This window comes from Pangasianodon hypophthalmus, chromosome 22 (assembly GCF_027358585.1).
Source record: "Pangasianodon hypophthalmus isolate fPanHyp1 chromosome 22, fPanHyp1.pri, whole genome shotgun sequence".
NCBI lineage: Eukaryota > Metazoa > Chordata > Actinopteri > Siluriformes > Pangasiidae > Pangasianodon > Pangasianodon hypophthalmus.
The window spans coordinates 17,527,020-17,551,948 of NC_069731.1; the positions used below are offsets into that span (position 1 = coordinate 17,527,020).

The 24,929-nt window shown below is 36.5% G+C and overlaps 5 protein-coding genes and 1 long non-coding RNA gene across 6 annotated transcripts; 5 read left to right on the top strand and 1 right to left on the bottom strand.

Annotated features, from left to right (window-relative positions):
- Positions 1–1,743: 1,743 nt before the first annotated feature.
- Positions 1,744–3,357, top strand: LOC113541296 (cystatin-B). The gene is made up of 3 exons (XM_026938185.3): positions 1,744–1,945; positions 2,690–2,791; positions 2,887–3,357. The coding sequence occupies exons 1-3, from the start codon at positions 1,874–1,876 to the stop codon at positions 3,013–3,015; spliced, it is 303 nt and encodes a 100-aa protein (XP_026793986.1). The 5' UTR covers positions 1,744–1,873; the 3' UTR covers positions 3,016–3,357.
- A 415-nt stretch (positions 3,358–3,772) lies between these two features.
- Positions 3,773–6,506, top strand: LOC117595788 (cystatin-B-like). Its single transcript, XM_053228159.1, has 4 exons — positions 3,773–3,817; positions 3,936–4,015; positions 5,814–5,915; positions 6,020–6,506. Exons 2-4 carry the CDS (start codon positions 3,947–3,949, stop codon positions 6,146–6,148), a joined length of 300 nt encoding a protein of 99 aa, XP_053084134.1. The 5' UTR covers positions 3,773–3,817; positions 3,936–3,946; the 3' UTR covers positions 6,149–6,506.
- A 3,633-nt stretch (positions 6,507–10,139) lies between these two features.
- On the top strand, positions 10,140–12,974 carry LOC117595789 (cystatin-B-like). Its single transcript, XM_053228172.1, has 4 exons — positions 10,140–10,299; positions 10,418–10,497; positions 12,290–12,391; positions 12,496–12,974. Exons 1-4 carry the CDS (start codon positions 10,257–10,259, stop codon positions 12,622–12,624), a joined length of 354 nt encoding a protein of 117 aa, XP_053084147.1. The 5' UTR covers positions 10,140–10,256; the 3' UTR covers positions 12,625–12,974.
- A 1,123-nt stretch (positions 12,975–14,097) lies between these two features.
- LOC113541297 (cystatin-B-like) lies at positions 14,098–16,939 on the top strand. Its single transcript, XM_053228171.1, has 4 exons — positions 14,098–14,256; positions 14,375–14,454; positions 16,247–16,348; positions 16,453–16,939. The coding sequence occupies exons 1-4, from the start codon at positions 14,214–14,216 to the stop codon at positions 16,579–16,581; spliced, it is 354 nt and encodes a 117-aa protein (XP_053084146.1). The 5' UTR covers positions 14,098–14,213; the 3' UTR covers positions 16,582–16,939.
- Positions 16,940–17,865: 926 nt separating this feature from the next.
- Positions 17,866–20,677, top strand: LOC128317179 (uncharacterized). Its single transcript, XR_008300703.1, has 3 exons — positions 17,866–18,039; positions 18,464–18,522; positions 20,545–20,677. It is a non-coding gene; the product is annotated as an uncharacterized LOC128317179 (long non-coding RNA).
- Positions 20,678–21,078: 401 nt separating this feature from the next.
- Positions 21,079–24,927, bottom strand: mix23 (mitochondrial matrix import factor 23). The gene is made up of 5 exons (XM_034297896.2): positions 24,818–24,927; positions 23,991–24,116; positions 23,729–23,875; positions 22,171–22,230; positions 21,079–21,345 (listed from the first exon to the last, which is right to left on the bottom strand). Exons 1-5 carry the CDS (start codon positions 24,866–24,868, stop codon positions 21,295–21,297), a joined length of 435 nt encoding a protein of 144 aa, XP_034153787.1. The 5' UTR covers positions 24,869–24,927; the 3' UTR covers positions 21,079–21,294.
- Positions 24,928–24,929: the final 2 nt, after the last annotated feature.

Sequence of the window (24,929 nt, forward strand, 5' to 3'; positions counted from 1 at the left end):
TTATGCTTTCTGTCTCGTTTGGTGTAATATTATTGTAACATTGTTAACTGGTGTACAGTACAGAAACATCTTAGCAAACAATTGGCCTCATTCAGAACAGTGATGAGTCTGCCTACAGACAGGAGGTAAAAGAGCTGGCTGTCTGGTGCAGTCTTAACAACCTGGAGCTCAACATGCTCAAAACAGTGGAGATGATAGCTGACTTCAGGAGGAAACCCCCTGCACACACCCCACTCACCATCATAGACAGCACTGTAACTATAGTGGAGTCGTTCAGGTTCCTGGGCAACACTATCTCTCAGGACCTGAAGTCTGAGAGTCCATTGTTAAAAAGGCCCAGCAGAGGTTGTATTTCCTTCGCCAGCTGAGGAAGTTCAACCTGCCACAGGAGCTGCTGAAACAGTTCTACTCTGCCATCAGTGAATCCGTCCTCTGCACCTCAATAACTGTCTGGTTCAGCTCAGCTTCCAAACCTGATCTCAGAAGACTACAGAGGATAGTCCGGACTGCTGAGCGAATCACTGGTACACCCCTTCCCACTCTCCAAGAACTGTACTTGTCCAGAGTGAGCAAAAGGGCTGGCAAAATCACTCTGGACCCCTCACATCCAGCACACTCCCTCTTTGAACTGTTGCCGTCTGGTCGACGCCACAGAGCACTGAGCACTAGTTTCTTTCCTCAGGCAATCCATCTCATGAACACTTGACAAAAACATGGCACACAACACTATCATACATTTATTTACTTAATACACATAGTTATTTACTTTTCAAATTTGCACATAACATACCTGTACATACAAAATTGCACATAATCTGTACATACAAATTGTCTATTTTGTATATTGTGTTTTTGCTATTTGTACATTGTCAATTTGTATATTATTCTTTTTATTTTCTGTGTCTTGTCTTGTCACTGTCATTCTGTTGCACTGTGGAGCTTCTGTCACTAAAACAAATTCCTCGAATGTGTAAACATATCTGGCAATAAAGCTCATTCTGATTCTGATTCTGATTCTGAATTAGCAAATTTCTGCATTTTACAGACTTTGCATTTTTCAGGTTTGTTTTTAAGCACAACAAGAACGATAAAAACGCTTTCTGAATGTTGTTTTAAAATGTTTTATTTTTATTTATCAGAACAAAGTATAAAACAGTACACAAAAATATACAGATTTACACACACACATGCCAGAGTGTACAGAACATCCATCCATTAATCAAAAAATCTATATTCATGAAAAATATTACAAATCTTCTTAGTTTTTTTTATTGATAATGTTCTCCAAACAGGTGCAGGAGTCCTTGGTCTCCAGGAGGAAGTGAATGAAATTTAGCTTGGACCCTGATCATTTCTTCTTGTGTGTGTGTCATTTTCCCCAAAATAATAAAAAGTTGTACAAGATAAACTTTTTATTACAGAATAACCAAAATAAAATTATATACATATATCAAAATTATTCAACTTGAATGCTGTTTTAAAATGTGCTTTAGACTGAGATGCACGCAATGACGTTGCCATTGCACCTTTTCAGGAAATAGAGGCATACGAAAGGTAAAAAAAAAAAAAAAAAAAAAGTACTCTTCTCTTTAGAGACGGAATTCAGCCTCGTGATTGGCTGGATGTTCTGTTTAGGGGCGGGATGCAGCCTCGTGATTGGCTGGATGTTCTGTTTAGGGGCGGGATGCAGCCTCGTGATTGGCTGCTCTGCTGCTCGGACGTGGGCAGGGTTTGGATGTGGTTTTGTTTGGTACGCATTTCCTGTTGGGAGCGGCAGCTTGTGACTGTCCAGCCTGTTTGGTTACCTGGGGAAAGGTTTAGGAGCTTTAGACTAAACAATAATTGTATTTATTTTTGCTTCCAGACAAAGAAAATGCCTTTGTTGTGCGGAGGAACCACCGAGGCGAAGGACGCCACCGAGGAAGTGCAGAAAATCTGTGATGAGGTTGGTGTGGCTGGGAGTTTGATGGAGTCTTTTGGACTTCACTGCATGCACTTTACTAGGAAATAGATGCATATTAAAGCGACAAGGACTGAAGAGGTTTAGTACTAGTTTATATCAGTGTGTATATTCTCCATATCCTGAGTCTGACTGCACAGGAAAACAGCACAGCTTTTGTACAGGGGTGTAAAAACTATAGCAAAAAAATGCCACTGTACCACTGATGACGTCACGAGGGCGGATTGGCACAAAGTTTCATGTGACTGGCTTTAAGTGTCTAAAAGTAATTCTGAACTTCAGATCCATTTGACTTGGTTCTTCAGTGTAGTTTTTTTCATGGAACAAATTCAGACTTAACAGCTGACTGTTCAAAAGTACTGTACAATAAAATAAAGTAGCCTAGGTCCAAACAAATAAACTACAAATAAAGTGACATAAACAAAAGCAGATGAAAAAAAAAGGACAAAACAGAAAAATCGATTCTGCATCCCTTAAAGACTTAAATTTTAAAATTAAACTTCAATTTAAAGGGATTCCTTTATTTTAAAAAAAAGGTTCCATTCATAGTAAAACTAGTGGTTAAATGATGATAGCTTGTGTAAACTTTTTGTGTGTGTGTGTGTGTGTGTGTCAGTCAGTGGAAGGTATTCAGGAGTCAGCACAAGCGTGATCAGTAACTGCTATGTGTATAAGTCATAGGTCGAGTCATGAAGTCCTGATTACTAATGACTGTTTTTGAAATCGCAGATGAAGCCTCATGCGGAGGAAAAAGCAGGAAGAAAGTTTGACGTCTTCACTGCTAAATCCTACAAGTCACAGGTGGTAGCTGGAACGAACTATTTCATCAAGGTAGGACACAAACTCACTCACACAGTCCTTATGTAGAATTTGTATTTAATGACCACTAATAGAGGTAACTATGTGTTTTCATGTTTGCTTTGCAGGTCCATGTGGGTGGCGATGACTTTGTTCACCTGCGTATCTATAAGACGCTGCCACACGCTGGAGAAAAACTGACACTTCATGGAATACAGACACCCAAAGCCCATCAGGACCCCATCGAATACTTCTGAACATACACTCCATTAAGAAAGAGACACCATCGAAACTGCACTAACACACATAAACAGGCACTGTATTTGAATTTGTATTCCATATGGAATGTCACTGGCTTAAAACTGAGTGACATTAATCACAACCTGTTTATTCCTTTTTACTTCATAAACTGACAAGAAATGAGCTGCTTCTTCAATTAATAAAATGACAGTGGTAATCTCTCATAAATGTTCTGCACTAAAGGGAACAAATGGAGTGGTATTTGGTATTTGATGTGTTTATAATGTGTCTATATGTCCATCTTGAAGAATGCAATACCTGTAATGAGATTAAAGGTAAAAATAAACATTGACACATGACCTCTGTTTTAATGTATTCATTTGGCCAGAATTCTGTGGAAATATAATTAGATTAAATAAAGCAACTAAACCCTGTGATGCCAGAATAATATTCCCATTTACTGTATGTTATTTGTTTAGCCCTACCCCAGAGTGTCTGCAGGTTATCTCAATTTAAAAATAATACTTTTTAAGACTATAATGCCACTCAAAAGGTGATTTTGGAATAGTGGCATACTAAACACATAAAACATATATATATAAACATGTAAAGCAACAATATATAAAGTGTGTATCATATCATATCATATACATGTACATGTTTAGGGGTTACTTAAGAACAAATGAATAAGGACCAAAACTACTAGAAGGGCCGGGGCGTAGCCTTGTGATTGGCTTCTATTGAGGGGCGGGACTTATATTATGAGTTGTATATATTCATGCCTCCATTTTATCTTCTGCAGTTTGGGACTCTTTACTGGTAGGTGCTACTATTTTTTGAGTATCTGCTTAGTGTGTAGCCAAAGTGTCTGTTAACTTTGGAGTTTTAGTAAAGTTAAGTTGAACTAATTGTTTTGTCTAATTCATGTTTCTGACAGCTACAGTAATAATGGCTTTGTGTGGAGGGCTCGCCAAGGTGGAAGAGGCCACTGCTGAGGTGCAGCAAATCTGTGATGAGGTTGGTGTATTTTGTTTTGTTTTTTCCCCACATCTCTCGTTCTCCTGCTAAAACAGCTTCAATCATTCTAACTGGTCACCTCCTGCTTTACCAACAAGCTCTGCTCAGTGTGCTGATGCCTGAACTAGCAGGAAAAACAATCCATGATAATAAAACTTTTTTTTTTTTTTTTGCAGGGTTTCTGTCTTTGCCAAAGATAGAAACCCTTCTTTCTGTTTACATCACCATCATCATTCATTTTCATATTTGTTCCTAGGCTCGTTGCTTGAGGTCATCTTTCGAACTGCATGTTATCCCTTCTTTATATCACAGTGCTGTTTAATTCTCAAACCTTAATGGTCAGAAAGTGTTGATTCATTTTCTAACAACTCATTCAGAGGGATTTGTATGGCAGACGTTCTACAGAATCTAATACTGATAATAAACAGATTCAAATGTGTTGCTAATTAACAAAGAAAAACATCTAGTCTTTGATATAGTGAAGTTTTCCATAGGGAGCCATTTATTTAAGATTTTTGGAAGGAGTCTCCAGTGTAAGTGCTCTGTAACAGTCAGGAAGTTTTCCTACGAGGGAAAATCTTCAGGACAGAGGAGTTTGTGTTTTATGGTTTCTCAGTAACATGAAATGCAGATTTTTTTGGTCTTATTAGCTTCAGGAGAGAGGGAAAAATAAAGGCTGGTGTGGGAATGACTGTTTATAGTTTCACACTCTTTCTTCCTGCATTTTTGTTTTTATAACAGTGTTATAAACAGAACAAGCCACATGTCTTTAACAGTGAGTATGCTTGTATTTCGCAATGGAACTGTTTCAATAAAACCTCATTACCAAGTTGCCATGACTTCTACACATGACAGTTTTAAACAGAAATTGTTGTTATTGGACTAGATCATATTGTCCATACAATAAAGCCATACACTGGTGCACTGGAAGGTAAAATGAGGACAGCTTCCAGGAATTTAGGTGTTGTCTTTGATTCTAATGTGTCATTAGATTTGCATATTAAAAAAGCCATCCAAACCTGTTTTCATCAGTTAAGAAATATTTCAAAAATTTGATCGGTTGTGAACCCTCGGGCTCTGGAAAGGATTATACATGTTTTTATTTCATCATGCTTTGACTACTGTAATGTGCTGTTCACTCGTCTCAGTCAATCTACAGTTTCTCGACTTCAAGCGGTTGAAAAGTCTTCGTTGTGCCCGAATTACTCCAGTCTTGGCTGCACTTCACTGGCTACCAATCAAATATAGAATAGATTTTAAAATCTTTCTTATCACCTACAAAGCATTGCATGGGCAAGCACCGTCTTATATTGCTGAATTATTGATTCCATACAGACCCACAAGGACTCTGCGATCATCAGATCAAAACGTGTTGATCACCCCAACGTCTAAATTAAAAACTAAGGGAGATAGCATGTTTGCTGTTTCAGTGCCTAGCCTTTGTATGATCTTCCTTTGAGCATAAGATTGATACACTGTGAGTCAGATTTTAAGAAACTTTTAAAAACTCATTTTTTTAAAGCTGGCTTTCACCTAGCTTATTTTGGCTGATGTGCTTTTGTTTATGTTCATATTGCTTTACTTTTTTTTATATATATATACTGTGACTACTTTTATATATATTTTTATATATACTTTTATATATGTGACTACTGCCTAGAATAGCGCTATATAAATAAATTTTACTTACTTACGTACTTACTTATGAGTAAGAACAGTTATGTGTATAAGTCAGAGAAATTGATTCCTGAATAAAAGGGGAAGTCTTGATTACTAATGACTGCTTTCGAAATCGCAGATGAAGCCTCATGCAGAGCAAAAAGCAGGAAGAAAGTTTCAAATCTTCACTGCTAAATCCTACAAGACACAGGTGGTAGCTGGAACGAACTATTTCATCAAGGTAGGACACAAACTCACTCACAGTCTCCTATTGAATAGACTTGAAGCCCTTTTACTTCAAATAATAGCTTCTACCTGATGGCCACTGACAAATGTATTTTGCAGGTCCATGTGGGTGGCAATGACTATGTTCACCTGCGTATCTATAAGACGCTGCCACACGCTGGAGAAAAACTGACACTTCATGGAATACAGACACCCAAAGCCCATCAGGACCCCATCGAATACTTCTGAACATACACTCCATTAAGAAAGAGACACCATCGAAACTGCACTAACACACATAAACAGGCACTGTATTTGAATTTGTATTCCATATGGAATGTCACTGGCTTAAAACTGAGTGACATTAATCACAACCTGTTTATTCCATCTTAATTCCTTAACTGACAAGAAATGAGCTGCTTCTTCAATTAATAGAAAGGCAGTGATAAATATCAGTCATTTACAATCTCTCAATTCCTTTTAAAATTGATCGAACAAATGGAGTGGTGTTTGGTATTTGATGTGTTTATAATGTGTCTATATGTCCATCTTGAAGAATGCAATACCTGTAATGAGATTAAAGGTAAAAATAAACATTGACACATGACCTCTGTTTTAATGTATTCATTTGGCCAGAATTCTGTGGAAATATCATTAGATTAAATAAAGCAACTAAACCCTGTGATGCCAGAATAATATTCCCATTTACTGTATATTATTTGTTTAGCCCTACCCCAGAGTGTCTGCAGGTTATCTCAATTTAAAAATAATACTTTTTAAGACTATAATGCCACTCAAAAGGTGATTTTCGAGTAGCGCCTTTAAAAAGCCTCTCAAGGTGTTTTACGCAGGAAAAGAAAATAGAAATAGAAGTACATAGCATAAAACAAGTATATAAGCATGCATCAAAAACAGTTAATAATAAAATATAATTCAAAATAATAATAACAATAATAGTACTACTAATAATTTAAAAATAAAAAAACAACAGATACATCAAGGAAAAGCTATCCTAAAGAAATAAGTTTTGAGAGAAGATTTAAATGCGCTGAAAGACTGAGCTTCTCTAAGATCACATGCTAGTGAGTGCCATAGTTTTGGAGCACAAGAAGAAAATGCCCTATTACCCATAATATGTAAACGAGAATGAGGGACAGTTAAAAGACCAGAACTGAAGGAGCAGAGATCACGTTTTGGGGTGTAATGGGTTCAAAGCTCAGACAAATACTGGGGACCATTCAAATCCTTGTATGTAAGCAGGAGAATTTTAAAATCAAAATGAAACCAGAAAGGGAGCCAGTGCAAGGCCTCCAAAAATAGGAGTGATGTGATCACTTGACCTGGACCTAGTCAGGATTCTAGCTGCTGAATTTTGCACATACTGCAGTTTATTTCTTGTAGACTTAGACACCCCAACAAGGAGCACATTGCAATAATCAATGCGAGAAAAGACAAAAGTATTGATCAGCTTTTCAGACACAGAGACAGATAACATAGGGTGCAATCTTGCAATATTTCTGAGATGAAAGAAGGGTGTTTTAACAGTATTGTGCACACGTGGATCAAAGGACAAACTCGTATCAAATATAACTCCGAGGTTTTTTAGTTTGAAATTCCAAAGCAGAGCAATCCACGGTTAAATTTAAAGAGCCAGCTTTACGAAGCTGGTGAGGAGAGCCAATGAGCATTACTTCAGTCTTCTTACTGTTAAGAGAAAATCTGAGCCATCCATATTTTAATCTCAGAAATACAAAGTGAAAGAAAAGTGACTACCACATTATCACCAGGTTTAGAATGAATGTAAGTCTGTGTTTCGTCTGTGTAAAAATAATAATTAAGATTGAGTGATCTTAAGAGCTGGCCAAGAGGAAAAATGTAAATGTTAAAAAGTAAAGGGCCCAAGACTGAACCCTGAGGGACACCAAAGTGAAATGAACCCATCTCAGACCTGCATCCACCCAAACCCACAAGGACTCTGCGATCATCAGATCAAAACGTGTTGATCACCCCAACGTCTAAATTAAAAACTAAGGGAGATAGCATGTTTGCTGTTTCAGTGCCTAGCCTTTGTATGATCTTCCTTTGAGCATAAGATTGATACACTGTGAGTCAGATTTTAAGAAACTTTTAAAAACTCATTTTTTTAAAGCTGGCTTTCACCTAGCTTATTTTGGCTGATGTGCTTCTGTTTATGTTCATACTGCTTTACTTTTATATATATATATATATATACTGTGACTACTTTTATATATATTTTTATATATACTTTTATATATGTGACTACTGCCTAGAATAGCGCTATATAAATAAATTTTACTTACGTACTTACTTATGAGTAAGAACAGTTATGTGTATAAGTCAGAGAAATTGATTCCTGAATAAAAGGGGAAGTCTTGATTACTAATGACTGTTTTCGAAATCGCAGATGAAGCCTCATGCAGAGCAAAAAGCAGGAAGAAAGTTTCAAATCTTCACTGCTAAATCCTACAAGACACAGGTGGTAGCTGGAACGAACTATTTCATCAAGGTAGGACACAAACTCACTCACAGTCTCCTATTGAATAGACTTGAAGCCCTTTTACTTCAAATAATAGCTTCTACCTGATGGCCACTGACAAATGTATTTTGCAGGTCCATGTGGGTGGCAATGACTATGTTCACCTGCGTATCTATAAGACGCTGCCACACGCTGGAGAAAAACTGGCACTTCATGGAATACAGACACCCAAAGCCCATCAGGACCCCATCGAATACTTCTGAACATACACTCCATTAAGAAAGAGACACCATCGAAACTGCACTAACACACATAAACAGGAACTGTATTTGAATTTGTATTCCATATGGAATGTCACTGGCTTAAAACTGAGTGACATTAATCACAACCTGTTTATTCCTTTTTACTTCATAAGCTGACAAGAAATGAGCTGCTTCTTCAATTAATAAAAAGGCAGTGATAAATATCAGTCATTTACAATCTCTCAATTCCTTTTAAAATTGATTGAACAAATGGAGTGGTGTTTGGTATTTGATGTGTTTATAATGTGTCTATATGTCCATCTTGAAGAATGCAATACCTGTAATGAGATTAAAGGTAAAAATAAACATTGACACATGACCTCTGTTTTAATGTATTCATTTGGCCAGAATTCTGTGGAAATATCATTAGATTAAATAAAGCAACTAAACCCTGTGATGCCAGAATAATATTCCCATTTACTGTATATTATTTGTTTAGCCCTACCCCAGAGTGTCTGCAGGTTATCTCAATTTAAAAATAATACTTTTTAAGACTATAATGCCACTCAAAAGGTGATTTTGGAGTAGCGCCTTTAAAAAGCCTCTCAAGGTGTTTTACACAGGAAAAGAAAATAGAAATAGAAGTACATAGCATAAAACAAGTATATAAGCATGCATCAAAAACAGTTAATAATAAAATATAATTCAAAATAATAATAACAATAATAGTACTACTAATAATTTAAAAATAAAAAAACAACAGATACATCAAGGAAAAGCTATCCTAAAGAAATAAGTTTTGAGAGAAGATTTAAATGCGCTGAAAGACTGAGCTTCTCTAAAATCACATGCTAGTGAGTGCCATAGTTTTGGAGCACAAGAAGAAAATGCCCTATTACCCATAATATGTAAACGAGAATGAGGGACAGTTAAAAGACCAGAACTGGAGGAGCAGAGATCACGTTTTGGGGTGTAATGGGTTCAAAGCTCAGACAAATACTGGGGACCATTCAAATCCTTGTATGTAAGCAGGAGAATTTTAAAATCAAAATGAAACCAGAAAGGGAGCCAGTGCAAGGCCTCCAAAAATAGGAGTGATGTGATCACTTGACCTGGACCTAGTCAGGATTCTAGCTGCTGAATTTTGCACATACTGCAGTTTATTTCTTGTAGACTTAGACACCCCAACAAGGAGCACATTGCAATAATCAATGCGAGAAAAGACAAAAGTATTGATCAGCTTTTCAGATACAGAGAAATCAATGTGAGAAAAGACAAAAGTACTGTTATTATTAAATTGCTAATTAATAAGTCATTAGTGACCTTAACTAAAGCTGTTTCTGTACTGTGGAGTTTACTGAAACTGGGTTGACGGGCTCAGAAAGATTGTTAACAGTGAGGTGATTGTGTAATTGAGAAGCAACTTTCGCAATGAGGTTAGAGATAAGATGAAAGTTTTACTGTTGTCCAAATCGATGCTAGTCTTTTTAGATATGGAGTTACATAATTACATAGTTCAGCAGTTTGAACACCAGTGCACAGGGAGTCATTTATTTTACTCAAGACTACAGGACACAGAGAGGCAAAACGTGATTTAAATAAACTAAACTATATAGTCATGTCTAAATTATTTCTGCAGTTTGGGACTTTGCTCTGTACTGGTAGGTGCTACTACTTTTTGAGTATCTGCTTAGTGTGTAGAAAAAGTGACTGTTAACTTTGGAGTTTTAGTAAAGTTAAGTTGAACTAATTGTTTTGTCTAATTCATGTTTCTGACAGCTACAGTAATAATGGCTTTGTGTGGAGGGCTCTCCAAGGTGAAAGAAGCCACTGCTGAGGTGCAGCAAATCTGTGATGAGGTTGGTGTATTTTGTTTTGTTTTTTCCCCACATCTCTCGTTCTCCTGCTAAAACAGCTTCAATCATTCTAACTGGTCACCTCCTGCTTTACCAACAAGCTCTGCTCAGTGTGCTGATGCCTGAACTAGCAGGAAAAACAATCCATGATAATAAAACTTTTTTTTTTTTTTGCAGGGTTTCTGTCTTTGCCAAAGATAGAAACCCTTTTTTCTGTTTACATCACCATCATCATTCATTTTCATATTTGTTCCTAGGCTGGTTGCTTGAGGTCATCTTTCGAACTGCATGTTATCCCTTCTTTATATCACAGTGCTGTTTAATTCTCAAACCTTAATGGTCAGAAAGTGTTGATTCATTTTCTAACAACTCATTCAGAGGGATTTGTATGGCAGACGTTCTACAGAATTTAATACTGATAATAAACAGATTCAAATGTGTTGCTAATTAACAAAGAAAAACATCTAGTCTTTGATATAGTGAAGTTTTCCATAGGGAGCCATTTATTTAAGATTTTCGGAAGGAGTCTCCAGTGTAAGTGCTCTGTAACAGTCAGGAAGTTTTCCTACGAGGGAAAGTCTTCAGGACAGAGGAGTTTGTGTTTTATGGTTTCTCAGTAACATGAAATGCAGATTTTTTTGGTCTTATTAGCTTCAGGAGAGAGGGAAAAATAAAGGCTGGTGTGGGAATGGCTGTTTATAGTTTCACACTCTTTCTTCCTGCATTTTTGTTTTTATAACAGTGTTATAAACAGAACAAGCCACATGTCTTTAACAGTGAGTATGCTTGTATTTCGCAATGGAACTGTTTAAATAAAACCTCATTACCAAGTTGCCATGACTTCTACACATGACAGTTTTGAACAGAAATTGTTGTTATTGGACTAGATCATATTGTCCATACAATAAAGCCATACACTGGTGCACTGGAAGGTAAAATGAGGACAGCTTCCAGGAATTTAGGTGTTGTCTTTGATTCTAATGTGTCATTAGATTTGCATATTAAAAAAGCCATCCAAACCTGCTTTCATCAGTTAAGAAATATTTCAAAAATTTGATCGGTTGTGAACCCTCGGGCTCTGGAAAGGATTATACATGTTTTTATTTCATCATGCTTTGACTATTGTAATGTGCTGTTCACTCGTCTCAGTCAATCTACAGTTTCTCGACTTCAAGCGGTTGAAAAGTCTTCGTTGTGCCCGAATTACACCAGTCTTGGCTGCACTTCACTGCCTACCAATCAAATATAGAATAGATTTTAAAATCTTTCTTATCACCTACAAAGCATTGCATGGGCAAGCACCGTCTTATATTGCTGAATTATTGATTCCGTACAGACCCACAAGGACTCTGCGATCATCAGATCAAAACGTGTTGATCACCCCAACGTCTAAATTAAAAACTAAGGGAGATAGCATGTTTGCTGTTTCAGTGCCTAGCCTTTGTATGATCTTCCTTTGAGCATAAGATTGATACACTGTGAGTCAGATTTTAAGAAACTTTTAAAAACTCATTTTTTTAAAGCTGGCTTTCACCTAGCTTATTTTGGCTGATGTGCTTTTGTTTATGTTCATATTGCTTTACTTTTTTTTATATATATATACTGTGACTACTTTTATATATATTTTTATATATACTTTTATATATGTGACTACTGCCTAGAATAGCACTATATAAATAAATTTTACTTACGTACTTACTTATGAGTAAGAACAGTTATGTGTATAAGTCAGAGAAATTGATTCCTGAATAAAAGGGGAAGTCTTGATTACTAATGACTGCTTTCGAAATCGCAGATGAAGCCTCATGCAGAGCAAAAAGCAGGAAGAAAGTTTCAAATCTTCACTGCTAAATCCTACAAGACACAGGTGGTAGCTGGAACGAACTATTTCATCAAGGTAGGACACAAACTCACTCACAGTCTCCTATTGAATAGACTTGAAGCCCTTTTACTTCAAATAATAGCTTCTACCTGATGGCCACTGACAAATGTATTTTGCAGGTCCATGTGGGTGGCAATGACTATGTTCACCTGCGTATCTATAAGACGCTGCCACACGATGGAGAAAAACTGGCACTTCATGGAATACAGACACCCAAAGCCCATCAGGACCCCATCGAATACTTCTGAACATACACTCCATTAAGAAAGAGACACCATCGAAACTGCACTAACACACATAAACAGGAACTGTATTTGAATTTGTATTCCATATGGAATGTCACTGGCTTAAAACTGAGTGACATTAATCACAACCTGTTTATTCCATCTTAATTCCTGAACTGACAAGAAATGAGCTGCTTCTTCAATTAATAGAAAGGCAGTGATAAATATCAGTCATTTACAATCTCTCAATTCCTTTTAAAATTGATCGAACAAATGGAGTGGTGTTTGGTATTTGATGTGTTTATAATGTGTCCATCTTGAAGAATGCAATACCTGTAATGAGATTAAAGGTAAAAATAAACATTGACACATGACCTCTGTTTTAATGTATTCATTTGGCCAGAATTCTGTGGAAATATAATTAGATTAAATAAAGCAACTAAACCCTATGATGCCAGAATAATATTCCCATTTACTGTATGTTATTTGTTTAGCCCTACCCCAGAGTGTCTGCAGGTTATCTCAATTTAAAAATAATACTTTTTAAGACTATAATGCCACTCAAAAGGTGATTTTGGAGTAGCGCCTTTAAAAAGCCTCTCAAGGTGTTTTACGCAGGAAAAGAAAATAGAAATAGAAGTACATAGCATAAAACAAGTATATAAGCATGCATCAAAAACAGTTAATAATTAAATGTAATTCAAAATAATAATAACAATAATAGTACTACTAATAATTTAATAATAAAAAAACAACAGATACATCAAGGAAAAGCTATCCTAAAGAAATAAGTTTTGAGAGAAGATTTAAATGCGCTGAAAGACTGAGCTTCTCTAAAATCACATGCTAGTGAGTGCCATAGTTTTGGAGCACAAGAAGAAAATGCCCTATTACCCATAATATGTAAACGAGAATGAGGGACAGTTAAAAGACCAGAACTGGAGGAGCAGAGATCACGTTTTGGGGTGTAATGGGTTCAAAGCTCAGACAAATACTGGGGACCATTCAAATCCTTGTATGTAAGCAGGAGAATTTTAAAATCAAAATGAAACCTGAAAGGGAGCCAGTGCAAGGCCTCCAAAAATAGGAGTGATGTGATCACTTGACCTGGACCTAGTCAGGATTCTAGCTGCTGAATTTTGCACATACTGCAGTTTATTTCTTGTAGACTTAGACACCCCAACAAGGAGCACATTGCAATAATCAATGCGAGAAAAGACAAAAGTATTGATCAGCTTTTCAGATACAGAGAAATCAATGTGAGAAAAGACAAAAGTACTGTTATTATTAAATTGCTAATTAATAAGTCATTAGTGACCTTAACTAAAGCTGTTTCTGTACTGTGGAGTTTACTGAAACTGGGTTGACGGGCTCAGAAAGATTGTTAACAGTGAGGTGATTGTGTAATTGAGAAGCAACTTTCGCAATGAGGTTAGAGATAAGATGAAAGTTTTACTGTTGTCCAAATCGATGCTAGTCTTTTTAGATATGGAGTTACATAATTACATAGTTCAGCAGTTTGAACACCAGTGCACAGGGAGTCATTTATTTTACTCAAGACTACAGGACACAGAGAGGCAAAACGTGATTTAAATAAACTAAACTATATAGTCATGTCTAAATTATTTCTGCAGTTTGGGACTTTGCTCTGTACTGGTAGGTGCTACTACTTTTTGAGTATCTGCTTAGTGTGTAGAAAAAGTGACTGTTAACTTTGGAGTTTTAGTAAAGTTAAGTTGAACTAATTGTTTTGTCTAATTCATGTTTCTGACAGCTACAGTAATAATGGCTTTGTGTGGAGGGCTCTCCAAGGTGAAAGAAGCCACTGCTGAGGTGCAGCAAATCTGTGATGAGGTTGGTGTATTTTGTTTTGTTTTTTCCCCACATCTCTCGTTCTCCTGCTAAAACAGCTTCAATCATTCTAACTGGTCACCTCCTGCTTTACCAACAAGCTCTGCTCAGTGTGCTGATGCCTGAACTAGCAGGAAAAACAATCCATGATAATAAAACTTTTTTTTTTTTTTGCAGGGTTTCTGTCTTTGCCAAAGATAGAAACCCTTTTTTCTGTTTACATCACCATCATCATTCATTTTCATATTTGTTCCTAGGCTGGTTGCTTGAGGTCATCTTTCGAACTGCATGTTATCCCTTCTTTATATCACAGTGCTGTTTAATTCTCAAACCTTAATGGTCAGAAAGTGTTGATTCATTTTCTAACAACTCATTCAGAGGGATTTGTATGGCAGACGTTCTACAGAATTTAATACTGATAATAAACAGATTCAAATGTGTTGCTAATTAACAAAGAAAAACATCTAGTCTTTGATATAGTGAAGTTTTCCATAGGGAGCCATTTATTTAAGATTTTCGGAAGGAGTCTCCAGTGTAAGTGCTCTGTAACAGTCAGGAAGTTTTCCTACGAGGGAAAGTCTTCAGGACAGAGGAGTTTGTGTTTTATGGTTTCTCAGTAACATGAAATGCAGATTTTTTTGGTCTTATTAGCTTCAGGAGAGAGGGAAAAATAAAGGCTGGTGTGGGAATGGCTGTTTATAGTTTCACACTCTTTCTTCCTGCATTTTTGTTTTTATAACAGTGTTATAAACAGAACAAGCCACATGTCTTTAACAGTGAGTATGCTTGTATTTCGCAATGGAACTGTTTAAATAAAACCTCATTACCAAGTTGCCATGACTTCTACACATGACAGTTTTGAACAGAAATTGTTGTTATTGGACTAGATCATATTGTCCATACAATAAAGCCATACACTGGTGCACTGGAAGGTAAAATGAGGACAGCTTCCAGGAATTTAGGTGTTGTCTTTGATTCTAATGTGTCATTAGATTTGCATATTAAAAAAGCCATCCAAACCTGCTTTCATCAGTTAAGAAATATTTCAAAAATTTGATCGGTTGTGAACCCTCGGGCTCTGGAAAGGATTATACATGTTTTTATTTCATCATGCTTTGACTATTGTAATGTGCTGTTCACTCGTCTCAGTCAATCTACAGTTTCTCGACTTCAAGCGGTTGAAAAGTCTTCGTTGTGCCCGAATTACTCCAGTCTTGGCTGCACTTCACTGCCTACCAATCAAATATAGAATAGATTTTAAAATCTTTCTTATCACCTACAAAGCATTGCATGGGCAAGCACCGTCTTATATTGCTGAATTATTGATTCCGTACAGACCCACAAGGACTCTGCGATCATCAGATCAAAACGTGTTGATCACCCCAACGTCTAAATTAAAAACTAAGGGAGATAGCATGTTTGCTGTTTCAGTGCCTAGCCTTTGTATGATCTTCCTTTGAGCATAAGATTGATACACTGTGAGTCAGATTTTAAGAAACTTTTAAAAACTCATTTTTTTAAAGCTGGCTTTCACCTAGCTTATTTTGGCTGATGTGCTTTTGTTTATGTTCATATTGCTTTACTTTTTTTTATATATATATACTGTGACTACTTTTATATATATTTTTATATATACTTTTATATATGCGACTACTGCCTAGAATAGCGCTATATAAATAAATTTTACTTACGTACTTACTTATGAGTAAGAACAGTTATGTGTATAAGTCAGAGAAATTGATTCCTGAATAAAAGGGGAAGTCTTGATTACTAATGACTGCTTTCGAAATCGCAGATGAAGCCTCATGCAGAGCAAAAAGCAGGAAGAAAGTTTCAAATCTTCACTGCTAAATCCTACAAGACACAGGTGGTAGCTGGAACGAACTATTTCATCAAGGTAGGACACAAACTCACTCACAGTCTCCTATTGAATAGACTTGAAGCCCTTTTACTTCAAATAATAGCTTCTACCTGATGGCCACTGACAAATGTATTTTGCAGGTCCATGTGGGTGGCAATGACTATGTTCACCTGCGTATCTATAAGACGCTGCCACACGCTGGAGAAAAACTGGCACTTCATGGAATACAGACACCCAAAGCCCATCAGGACCCCATCGAATACTTCTGAACATACACTTCATTAAGAAAGAGACACCATCGAAACTGCACTAACACACATAAACAGGAACTGTATTTGAATTTGTATTCCATATGGAATGTCACTGGCTTAAAACTGAGTGACATTAATCACAACCTGTTTATTCCATCTTAATTCCTGAACTGACAAGAAATGAGCTGCTTCTTCAATTAATAAAAAGGCAGTGATAAATATCAGTCATTTACAATCTCTCAATTCCTTTTAAAATTGATCGAACAAATGGAGTGGTGTTTGGTATTTGATGTGTTTATAATGTGTCTATATGTCCATCTTGAAGAATGCAATACCTGTAATAAAATTAAAGGTAAAAATAAACATTGACACATGACCTCTGTTTTAATGTATTCATTTGGTCAGAATTCTGTGGAAATATAATTAGATTAAATAAAGCAACTAAACCCTGTGATGCCAGAATAATATTCCCATTTACTGTATATTATTTGTTTAGCCCTACCCCAGAGTGTCTGCAGGTTATCTCAATTTAAAAATAATACTTTTTAAGACTATAATGCCACTCAAAAGGTGATTTTGGAGTAGCGCCTTTAAAAAGCCTCTCAAGGTGTTTTACACAGGAAAAGAAAATAGAAATAGAAGTACATAGCATAAAACAAGTATATAAGCATGCATCAAAAACAGTTAATAATTAAATGTAATTCAAAATAATAATAACAATAATAGTACTACTAATAATTTAATAATAAAAAAACAACAGATACATCAAGGAAAAGCTATCCTAAAGAAATAAGTTTTGAGAGAAGATTTAAATGCGCTGAAAGACTGAGCTTCGCTAAGATCACATGCTAGTGAGTGCCATAGTTTTGGAGCACAAGAAGAAAATGCCCTATTACCCATAATATGTAAACGAGAATGAGGGACAGTTAAAAGACCAGAACTGGAGGAGCAGAGATCACGTTTTGGGGTGTAATGGGTTCAAAGCTCAGACAAATACTGGGGACCATTCAAATCCTTGTAAGGAGGAGAATTTTAAAATCAAAATGAAACCTGAAAGGGAGCCAGTGCAAGGCCTCCAAAAATAGGAGTGATGTGATCACTTGACCTGGACCTAGTCAGGATTCTAGCTGCTGAATTTTGCACATACTGCAGTTTATTTCTTGTAGACTTAGACACCCCAACAAGGAGCACATTGCAATAATCAATGCGAGAAAAGACAAAAGTATTGATCAGCTTTTCAGATACAGAGAAATCAATGTGAGAAAAGACAAAAGTGAAGTCTTGGCTGCACTTCACTGGCTACCAATCTACCAGGAAAAACAATCCATGAAAATAAAACTATTTTTCTGCAGGGTTTCTGTCCTTCTCATCATCATCATCATCTATCTTCATATTTGTTCCCAGGCTGGTGACACCAGGAGATCCAGGAGACCCAGGAGATCAGCAGTTTCTGAAATACTCAAACCAGCCCATCTGGTAGGCAACTGACATCCATGTCATGATCAAAGTCCCAGAGATCACACTTTTTCTTCATTCTGATGTTTGATGTGAATATTATCTGAAGCACTTGACCTGCATCTGCATGAGTTGCATTGCACTACTGCCACACGATTGGCTGATTAGGCAAATGCATGAATGTATAGGTGTTCCTAATAAAGTGGATGGTCAGTATATATTAAACAACCAATATATAAAACATAATATTATATCATGTTTTTTTTTTTTTTTGTATAATTTAACACAGAAGTTTGAGGTGTTAGAACTTGGCAAGTTTATTGGTAGATTTTAGGATTTTGGGAGTGTCAGTTTTGTACGTAGCAAAAGTGTGTTAACTTTGGATTTGCTTTGAGCTTTTTGAAAAGTTAAATACTATATTTTGTCTAATTCATGTTTCTGACAGCTACAGTAATAATGGCTGTATCTGGAGGGCTCTCTGAGGTGAAAGAAGCCACTGCTGAGGTGCAGCAAATCTGTGATGGGTTTGATGTATTTTGAGGTTTTTCCACATCTTAGTCTCCTACTAAAACAGCTTCAATCATTCTAACTGGTCACCACCTGCTTTACCAACAAGCTATACTCAGTATGCTTATGCTGGTCAATCAGATAAAACAGCTTGGTTTAGCATGAAATTTCTGATAATCGAACTGGATTTTTTTCCCCTATCTTTGCTAAAGCCAACTTTCTATTCACATCATCATCATTCATCTTCTTATTTATCCTTGTCAGTATCTCTGTAGGTCTGTGGCTACAGAAAGAACAGATTTTGCACATTTTTTAATGCACTTTAATGGCAACAACCATTAACACTGTCAAATATTTGTTCCTAGGCTGAGGTTGTATTTATTTATACCACAGTGCTGCTGAATTCTTGAATCTGAAGGTCAGAAGGTTTTTAAATTTCTAACAAATTCACAGGGACATGTATGGCAGAACCTCCACACAATCCACATGTAATAATAATAATAATAATAATAGACAACTTAAAAACTGCTGTTTAACAAATAAATTGTATAAATGTTAATATGGTGAAGGTTTCTGTAAGGAGCTCTTTATTTACCATTTATGGAAGCAGTGTCCAGTGTAACAGTCCGATGTAGGGCCTGAGTGTGAGCTTGGTATAAAGATTTACTGTTAACTTTATAAACCTAAATCCAACTTACAGACCTGGCAACCCTGCCTCTGAATAAAAGACATGAACTACTTGGCCTGTATTTAAATTAGCCTGTATTTAAACATTACTATTTTTATCTTGATTGAATAATCACCAGTACTGATTGGTATTGTTTTACATAGACCCCAGCTCAAGACAGATGACTAACAGAGTCATGGACGCTAACGGAAGAGGCAAGGAGGTGGTGGGTGTGAAAACTTCTGTCCCACTGAATGAAAGACAGAAATGGGAATAATTAAGACCTTTACTAAAAGGGTGGTGGAATTTTCATTTGAATCAGAAATCGCTCACTAACCAGTGACGATTTCATTACAATAGTGCAGTCGTGCTTTATAGTGAATTATACTTTTTACAATTATCAGTTTATTCACTTGAAGCAAACCTATCACTTGGTTTTGTGTCTTATGAAGTATATCCCTCATTTGTATTTATCCATCAAGTACAAGTTTTATTGCAGGTTATAAGCTAGAATGACAAAACTTCTACATAACTTATCCAAACAGCCATATTTTCTACATTTCTCTGTAATTTTTTCTGTAGTAACCCAAGCTTTTAATGCTTCTTTACATTTTAACCTCAAATCAGCAAACTTAATATAAAGATTTGCTCTTATTGATGGCACATTTTCTACATTTCTCAACCCTGATTACACAGGAATACTGCACACCTTGCTTTCAGGTATGTAGTGTGTAGTGTGTAGTAAAGCTGATCACCTGTATCATAATGACATCATTAGGATGGATTGACACAACGCTATGTGTGACTAGCTTAAGTGTCAAATTGTTCTTATATTATTTTCATAAAATGCTTAAAATCTGAACTATGGACGCTTTCAGTTTTCGACTAGCACAAGGGTTACATGCTTCAATGGAAGGCATAAGACTGAAGGAAAAATCTGACCCTTTGTACAACAGGTCATGGTAACATGGTCAATATCACACATCTGCTTTAATTTAAATAGCGACTGAGAAATAGTGTAGAATCCTGAATGTTGAACATTTCCTTTCTTTGGTTTAAAATTTTCATGGCTATGATAACACATACACACAGGGATTTGGGATTGAGTTTGGATTTATATTCTATATGTAATTTATATATTTATTTAGTGTCATTGATCACATTTATTCTGTGTTAGTTATGGAACTGACAAGAAACGGGCTTCTTCTGACTAACAAACTAACCATGATAAATATCATTTATAAATAACTTAATATTCATATTCATTAATATTTATTTCATTATTAACTAAGTATTTATGAATTGCCATAATGTTTAACTACTGATGTGTTTCCATTGTCTTTTTAACACAGATAAGGTGGAGTTCACTGGGAATAAGGAGGTTGGAATATGCCAACTGTTTATTCTTTTTTTTGTCTAGTTTTGGAAATGCCAAGGTAAATAATAAAAGTGGAATGAAAAGCACTGTTTTCAATGTAGGTGTTATTTGAGTAAATTGTATTGTTTGCTGTCACAACTTCAGGATGGTAACAGTAACGCTACTTCATACCACATCATCATTGATTATTTTGCTATAACAGCATGCCCGAAAGTGTTTTATTCCTTACTTGTTATATAAGAAATTGTGCTGTTCTTTAAGCCTGGGATTAACTGTAGCTGGTCTATCTGTAGAGAACATGACCAGGATTGCAATACCTTTACTTATCATGCCGGCGTCCGACTTCGACTTTATTCCTTTAAGATCCCAATCAAACGTACCGTCTTTGTGTTTTTTTTCCATTTAATTTCCACCCAACTCCACATCCACACAGTTTCACTTCGTCTCACCTGTAATTCAGGTTGCAATGTAAATTGTAAAGAGAGAGTAGAACTGAACACACGCTGGCCACTGGAAAAAAAAAATGTTTATAAAAATCCTTTTTGTACAACAGCTGTATGAAGAGCAGAAGTCTCATGTTACTGTAGAAACACAGGAGTTCAGACTAACAGTGAGAATGAGAGGGATTTATAGCGGTCTGCCAGAGCAGCATCCAAAGTCACTCCAGTTGTGATTCACAGCCGTCTCAGTGTTTACTGTAGAGCTCTCCAAAGGACACTGAGGTTTAATTGATCTTAGGGGGGATGTAGTGGATTCGACATCGTTCATTGAAAACCTGCGGAGAATCGAGATACAATTTGTTATACAATAATTAATGTTTCTAAAGAAAAGAGAAGTGTCAATAAACAATCCAAGAGCATTGACAAGAATAGTAAGAAGAAGCTAACAACATGTGTAAACATGTCAATGTATTTATATTTTAAAAAAAAAAAAAAAAAAAAAAAAAAGCCAGACTTTCTTGGTGCAGGCCTGCTAACACCGAAGAGAAATAATACATAGTTATAAGTGTTTGCTTAGTTAATAATAAATACACACTTGTCTGAGGTAGAAACTGGTTTTATTGTAAACACCAGATGCTAAAAAAAAAAAGTTTGCATGCATGAAAATAGAAAAGTTTACTTCCTTTCTTCTTGCTCTAGGAAAAATATGATACATAGAGCAATTAATAAGGAAGCATGCATGTAAACTTTTCTATTGTGGTCTTCTGCTCCTGTAGCCCATCCATCCACCTCAAGGTTCAATGTGCTGTACATTCTGAGATGCTTTTCTGCTCACCATGGTTGTAAAGAGTGGTTATTCTGTCTGGCATCAAGAACCATGCCACGATCAAAGTCACTGAGATCACATTCTCCCCATTCTGATGTTTGATTCGGATCTGATCGGATAATTGCATGAATGAGCAGGGGCACTGGTGTTCCTAATAAAGTGGCTAGAGAGTGTAGTTTGAGTATTTCGAAATGGAGGCCAGAAAAATGTGAGTGGCAGTGATCTAGGTGAGGGGTGATCGGTGTATAAATAAAGTTTCTGAATCAGGTGAAAAGTGAAGGATACGACACAGCTCACACAGATATACAGATAAAGAGCATGCAGACGTTCTGACCTTCAAACTGCGATCATTGATGACTTCTTCAACGTTCAGTTCAGACTGCATGAGTTTTAACTAAAAGCAAATGCAAAAAAAAGAAAATGAACGGTCATTCTTCATGAAATTATAACATTTCAATTCAATATAATATTTCAATTCAACTCTTACAATTTCAAAGGTCTATTTTAAAACAGATAAAACTAAATAAATAAATACACAAACAATCAGAACTAAAAGTGGAAGGTTAGCTGCAATTTCTTTGGAACTGATAAATCAGTAGATGCAGGAATCAGCTATTTTAACTTGGAAATACATTTTTTTTAAATAATTTGTTATTTCTTAAATTTGAAATATACAGTATGATTTGTACAACAAAAGAACTGAAATGTTAAATTGACAATGTTCGTGACCTTTTTCTGTAAAATATGCTGGAACACATGTGCTGAGGTTTGTCTCCCCCTAGTGGCAAGTAGGTAGATAACGACACAACTTCAGTAGATAACTGCACAACCTCAGCATACATGTCCACAACCTCAGCAGATAACTACACAACCTCAGAATACATGTCCACAACCTCAGCAGATAACTACACAACCTCAGCATACATGTCCACAACCTCAGCAGATAACTACACAACCTCAGAATACATGTCCACAACCTCAGCAGATAACTACACAACCTCAGCATAAATGTCCACAACCTCAGCAGATAACTGCACAACCTCAGAATACATGTCCACAACCTCAGCAGATAACTACACAACCTCAGCATAAATGTCCACAACCTCAGCAGATAACTGCACAACCTCAGAATACATGTCCACAACCTCAGCATACATGTCCACAACCTCAGCATACATGTCCACAACCTCAGCATACATGTCCACAACCTTGCTAAATATGTACGCAACCTCAGTAGATAACTACACAACCTTGGAAAATATGTATACAATCTTGGTATATACACTGTATGTACAAAACCTCAGTAGATAACTACACAAACTTGGCAGATATGTACACAACCTCAGTATACATGTACACAACCTCAGTAGAAAACTGCACAACCTCATTATACATGTACACAACCTTGCTAAATATGTACACAACCTCAGTAGATAACTACACAACCTCAGTATACATGTACACAACCTTTCTAAATATGTACGCAACCTCAGTATACATGTACGTAACCTCAGTAGATAACTACACAACCTTGGCAGATAAGTATACAACTTTGGTATACATGTACACGACCTCAGTAAATAACTACACAGTCTCAGTAGATAACTACACAACTTTGCGAGATATGTACACATCCTCGGTAGATATACGCCCAACCTACACAACCCTAGTAGAGATGTAAACACCCTACACAACCTACACAGACATGTACAAAACACTGGTAGATATATACACAACCTACACAATCTCAGCAGACAAGTAACAACCTCATTAGACATTTATACAACCTCAGTAGATAAGTGCAATACCTCAGTAAACATGTAAACAACCTCGGTAGATGTGTAGCCAACCTTGGTAGATATGTAAACAACCTCAGTGAATAAGTGCACTACCTTGTTTTGTTCTTTCCTGAGTTGTTTGATGATTGACAGGTTGTCGCTGTCCTTCGCCCTCGCTTCACGTAACCGCCCGACAACTTCTGACGTTTCTATAATACATGTCTTTATTGCTTTATCTCTACTCATATGGGCCTCCATCAGCTGGAAGAGACATGCAAAACACACACACACGTCATCAAGTGTTTCACTCATGCACATAATCTGATTAAGCTCTGAATGATATGCACTGATCAGTTGAGTTCCACAGCACACGTACAGACTCGTAGAGCTCTTTGCAGGTCTGCGTGGCATCCACTTTTCCTGAGAAGGACACCGTGGGCACGGTGGTGTTGAGAGCGTGGACAATCCTGTCATCAAAGGTCCGCATTGCTTTTAACACCTCCTAAAAGAGAGAAACACAGGAACTTCATGAACATCATTAGTTAACCATAAATATGTCACCAAGCTACTGACAAGATATGCAAGTTATTTTTTTCATGTGTTAAATCGCCACTGAAAACCCACAGATGCTCCCTAACACTTCTTTAGTTTTTTTTTCTTTAGTCATGAAAAAAACTAAGTGCTATATAATTTGCTCATTGAGGTGAATATACTGCACCAAAATGTCAAACCTGCAATGTCAACCTACATACTGTATATTGGCTAGAATCCACTCAGATAACCATCTAAAATAAAGAGTGAATTCAAGCTAACGTGACAAACCATTTTGTAAAACAATAAGCAAATAAAAGCTGTCACTTGTACACATAACTGAGAAAGAGTTTAAGATGTACAGCAGCTTCCCCTCATATGCATCCTGTACAGGGCTAGGTCACATCCCAAATGACTGTATATTCCCTATAAACGTGTCCTACATAGGGAATGAAATAACGGATTCTACACCCTAGTTAGTGCACTATATATCCAACAGGGAGAAGTTTACAAAGCAGCCATGGTCAACCCTGAGACTGTATGAACCCTGTGTTCGGAGGCCCCCGCTAATAAACTTCACATCAATAAAACAACAACAAGTTCACAAAGACGGGCTTTTATTAGACAGAATTCCCTTGTAGTTAAAAAAAATGGCGAAGCAAAAGCTCTTACCTGAAACATTAAAAAGTCCTCACAATTCAGAGTGCCACCGGGCGCCGCCATGGTGGACTGAAGGGTCCTCAAAACCTGTGAGGGTCATAGCTGCCCAAACAATGCCTGCATT

Bases quoted from the DNA above. Each gene is read 5' to 3' on its own strand.
- mix23 (XM_034297896.2), bottom strand. From the start codon at position 24,868: ATGGCGGCGCCCGGTGGCACTCTGAATTGTGAGGACTTTTTAATGTTT. The intron at 24,117-24,817 runs GTAAGAGCTTTT...TCTCTCTTTTAG, and splicing joins AGGACTTTTTAATGTTTCAG to GAGGTGTTAAAAGCAATGCG. The intron at 22,231-23,728 runs GTAGTGCACTTA...ATTTGCTTTTAG, and splicing joins TCAGGAAAGAACAAAACAAG to TTAAAACTCATGCAGTCTGA.
- LOC113541296 (XM_026938185.3), top strand. From the start codon at position 1,874: ATGCCTTTGTTGTGCGGAGGAACCACCGAGGCGAAGGACGCCACCGAG. The intron at 1,946-2,689 runs GTTGGTGTGGCT...TTGAAATCGCAG, and splicing joins TGCAGAAAATCTGTGATGAG to ATGAAGCCTCATGCGGAGGA. The intron at 2,792-2,886 runs GTAGGACACAAA...TTTGCTTTGCAG, and splicing joins GAACGAACTATTTCATCAAG to GTCCATGTGGGTGGCGATGA.
- LOC117595788 (XM_053228159.1), top strand. From the start codon at position 3,947: ATGGCTTTGTGTGGAGGGCTCGCCAAGGTGGAAGAGGCCACTGCTGAG. The intron at 4,016-5,813 runs GTTGGTGTATTT...TCGAAATCGCAG, and splicing joins TGCAGCAAATCTGTGATGAG to ATGAAGCCTCATGCAGAGCA. The intron at 5,916-6,019 runs GTAGGACACAAA...TGTATTTTGCAG, and splicing joins GAACGAACTATTTCATCAAG to GTCCATGTGGGTGGCAATGA.
- LOC117595789 (XM_053228172.1), top strand. From the start codon at position 10,257: ATGTCTAAATTATTTCTGCAGTTTGGGACTTTGCTCTGTACTG. The intron at 10,498-12,289 runs GTTGGTGTATTT...TCGAAATCGCAG, and splicing joins TGCAGCAAATCTGTGATGAG to ATGAAGCCTCATGCAGAGCA. The intron at 12,392-12,495 runs GTAGGACACAAA...TGTATTTTGCAG, and splicing joins GAACGAACTATTTCATCAAG to GTCCATGTGGGTGGCAATGA.
- LOC113541297 (XM_053228171.1), top strand. From the start codon at position 14,214: ATGTCTAAATTATTTCTGCAGTTTGGGACTTTGCTCTGTACTG. The intron at 14,455-16,246 runs GTTGGTGTATTT...TCGAAATCGCAG, and splicing joins TGCAGCAAATCTGTGATGAG to ATGAAGCCTCATGCAGAGCA. The intron at 16,349-16,452 runs GTAGGACACAAA...TGTATTTTGCAG, and splicing joins GAACGAACTATTTCATCAAG to GTCCATGTGGGTGGCAATGA.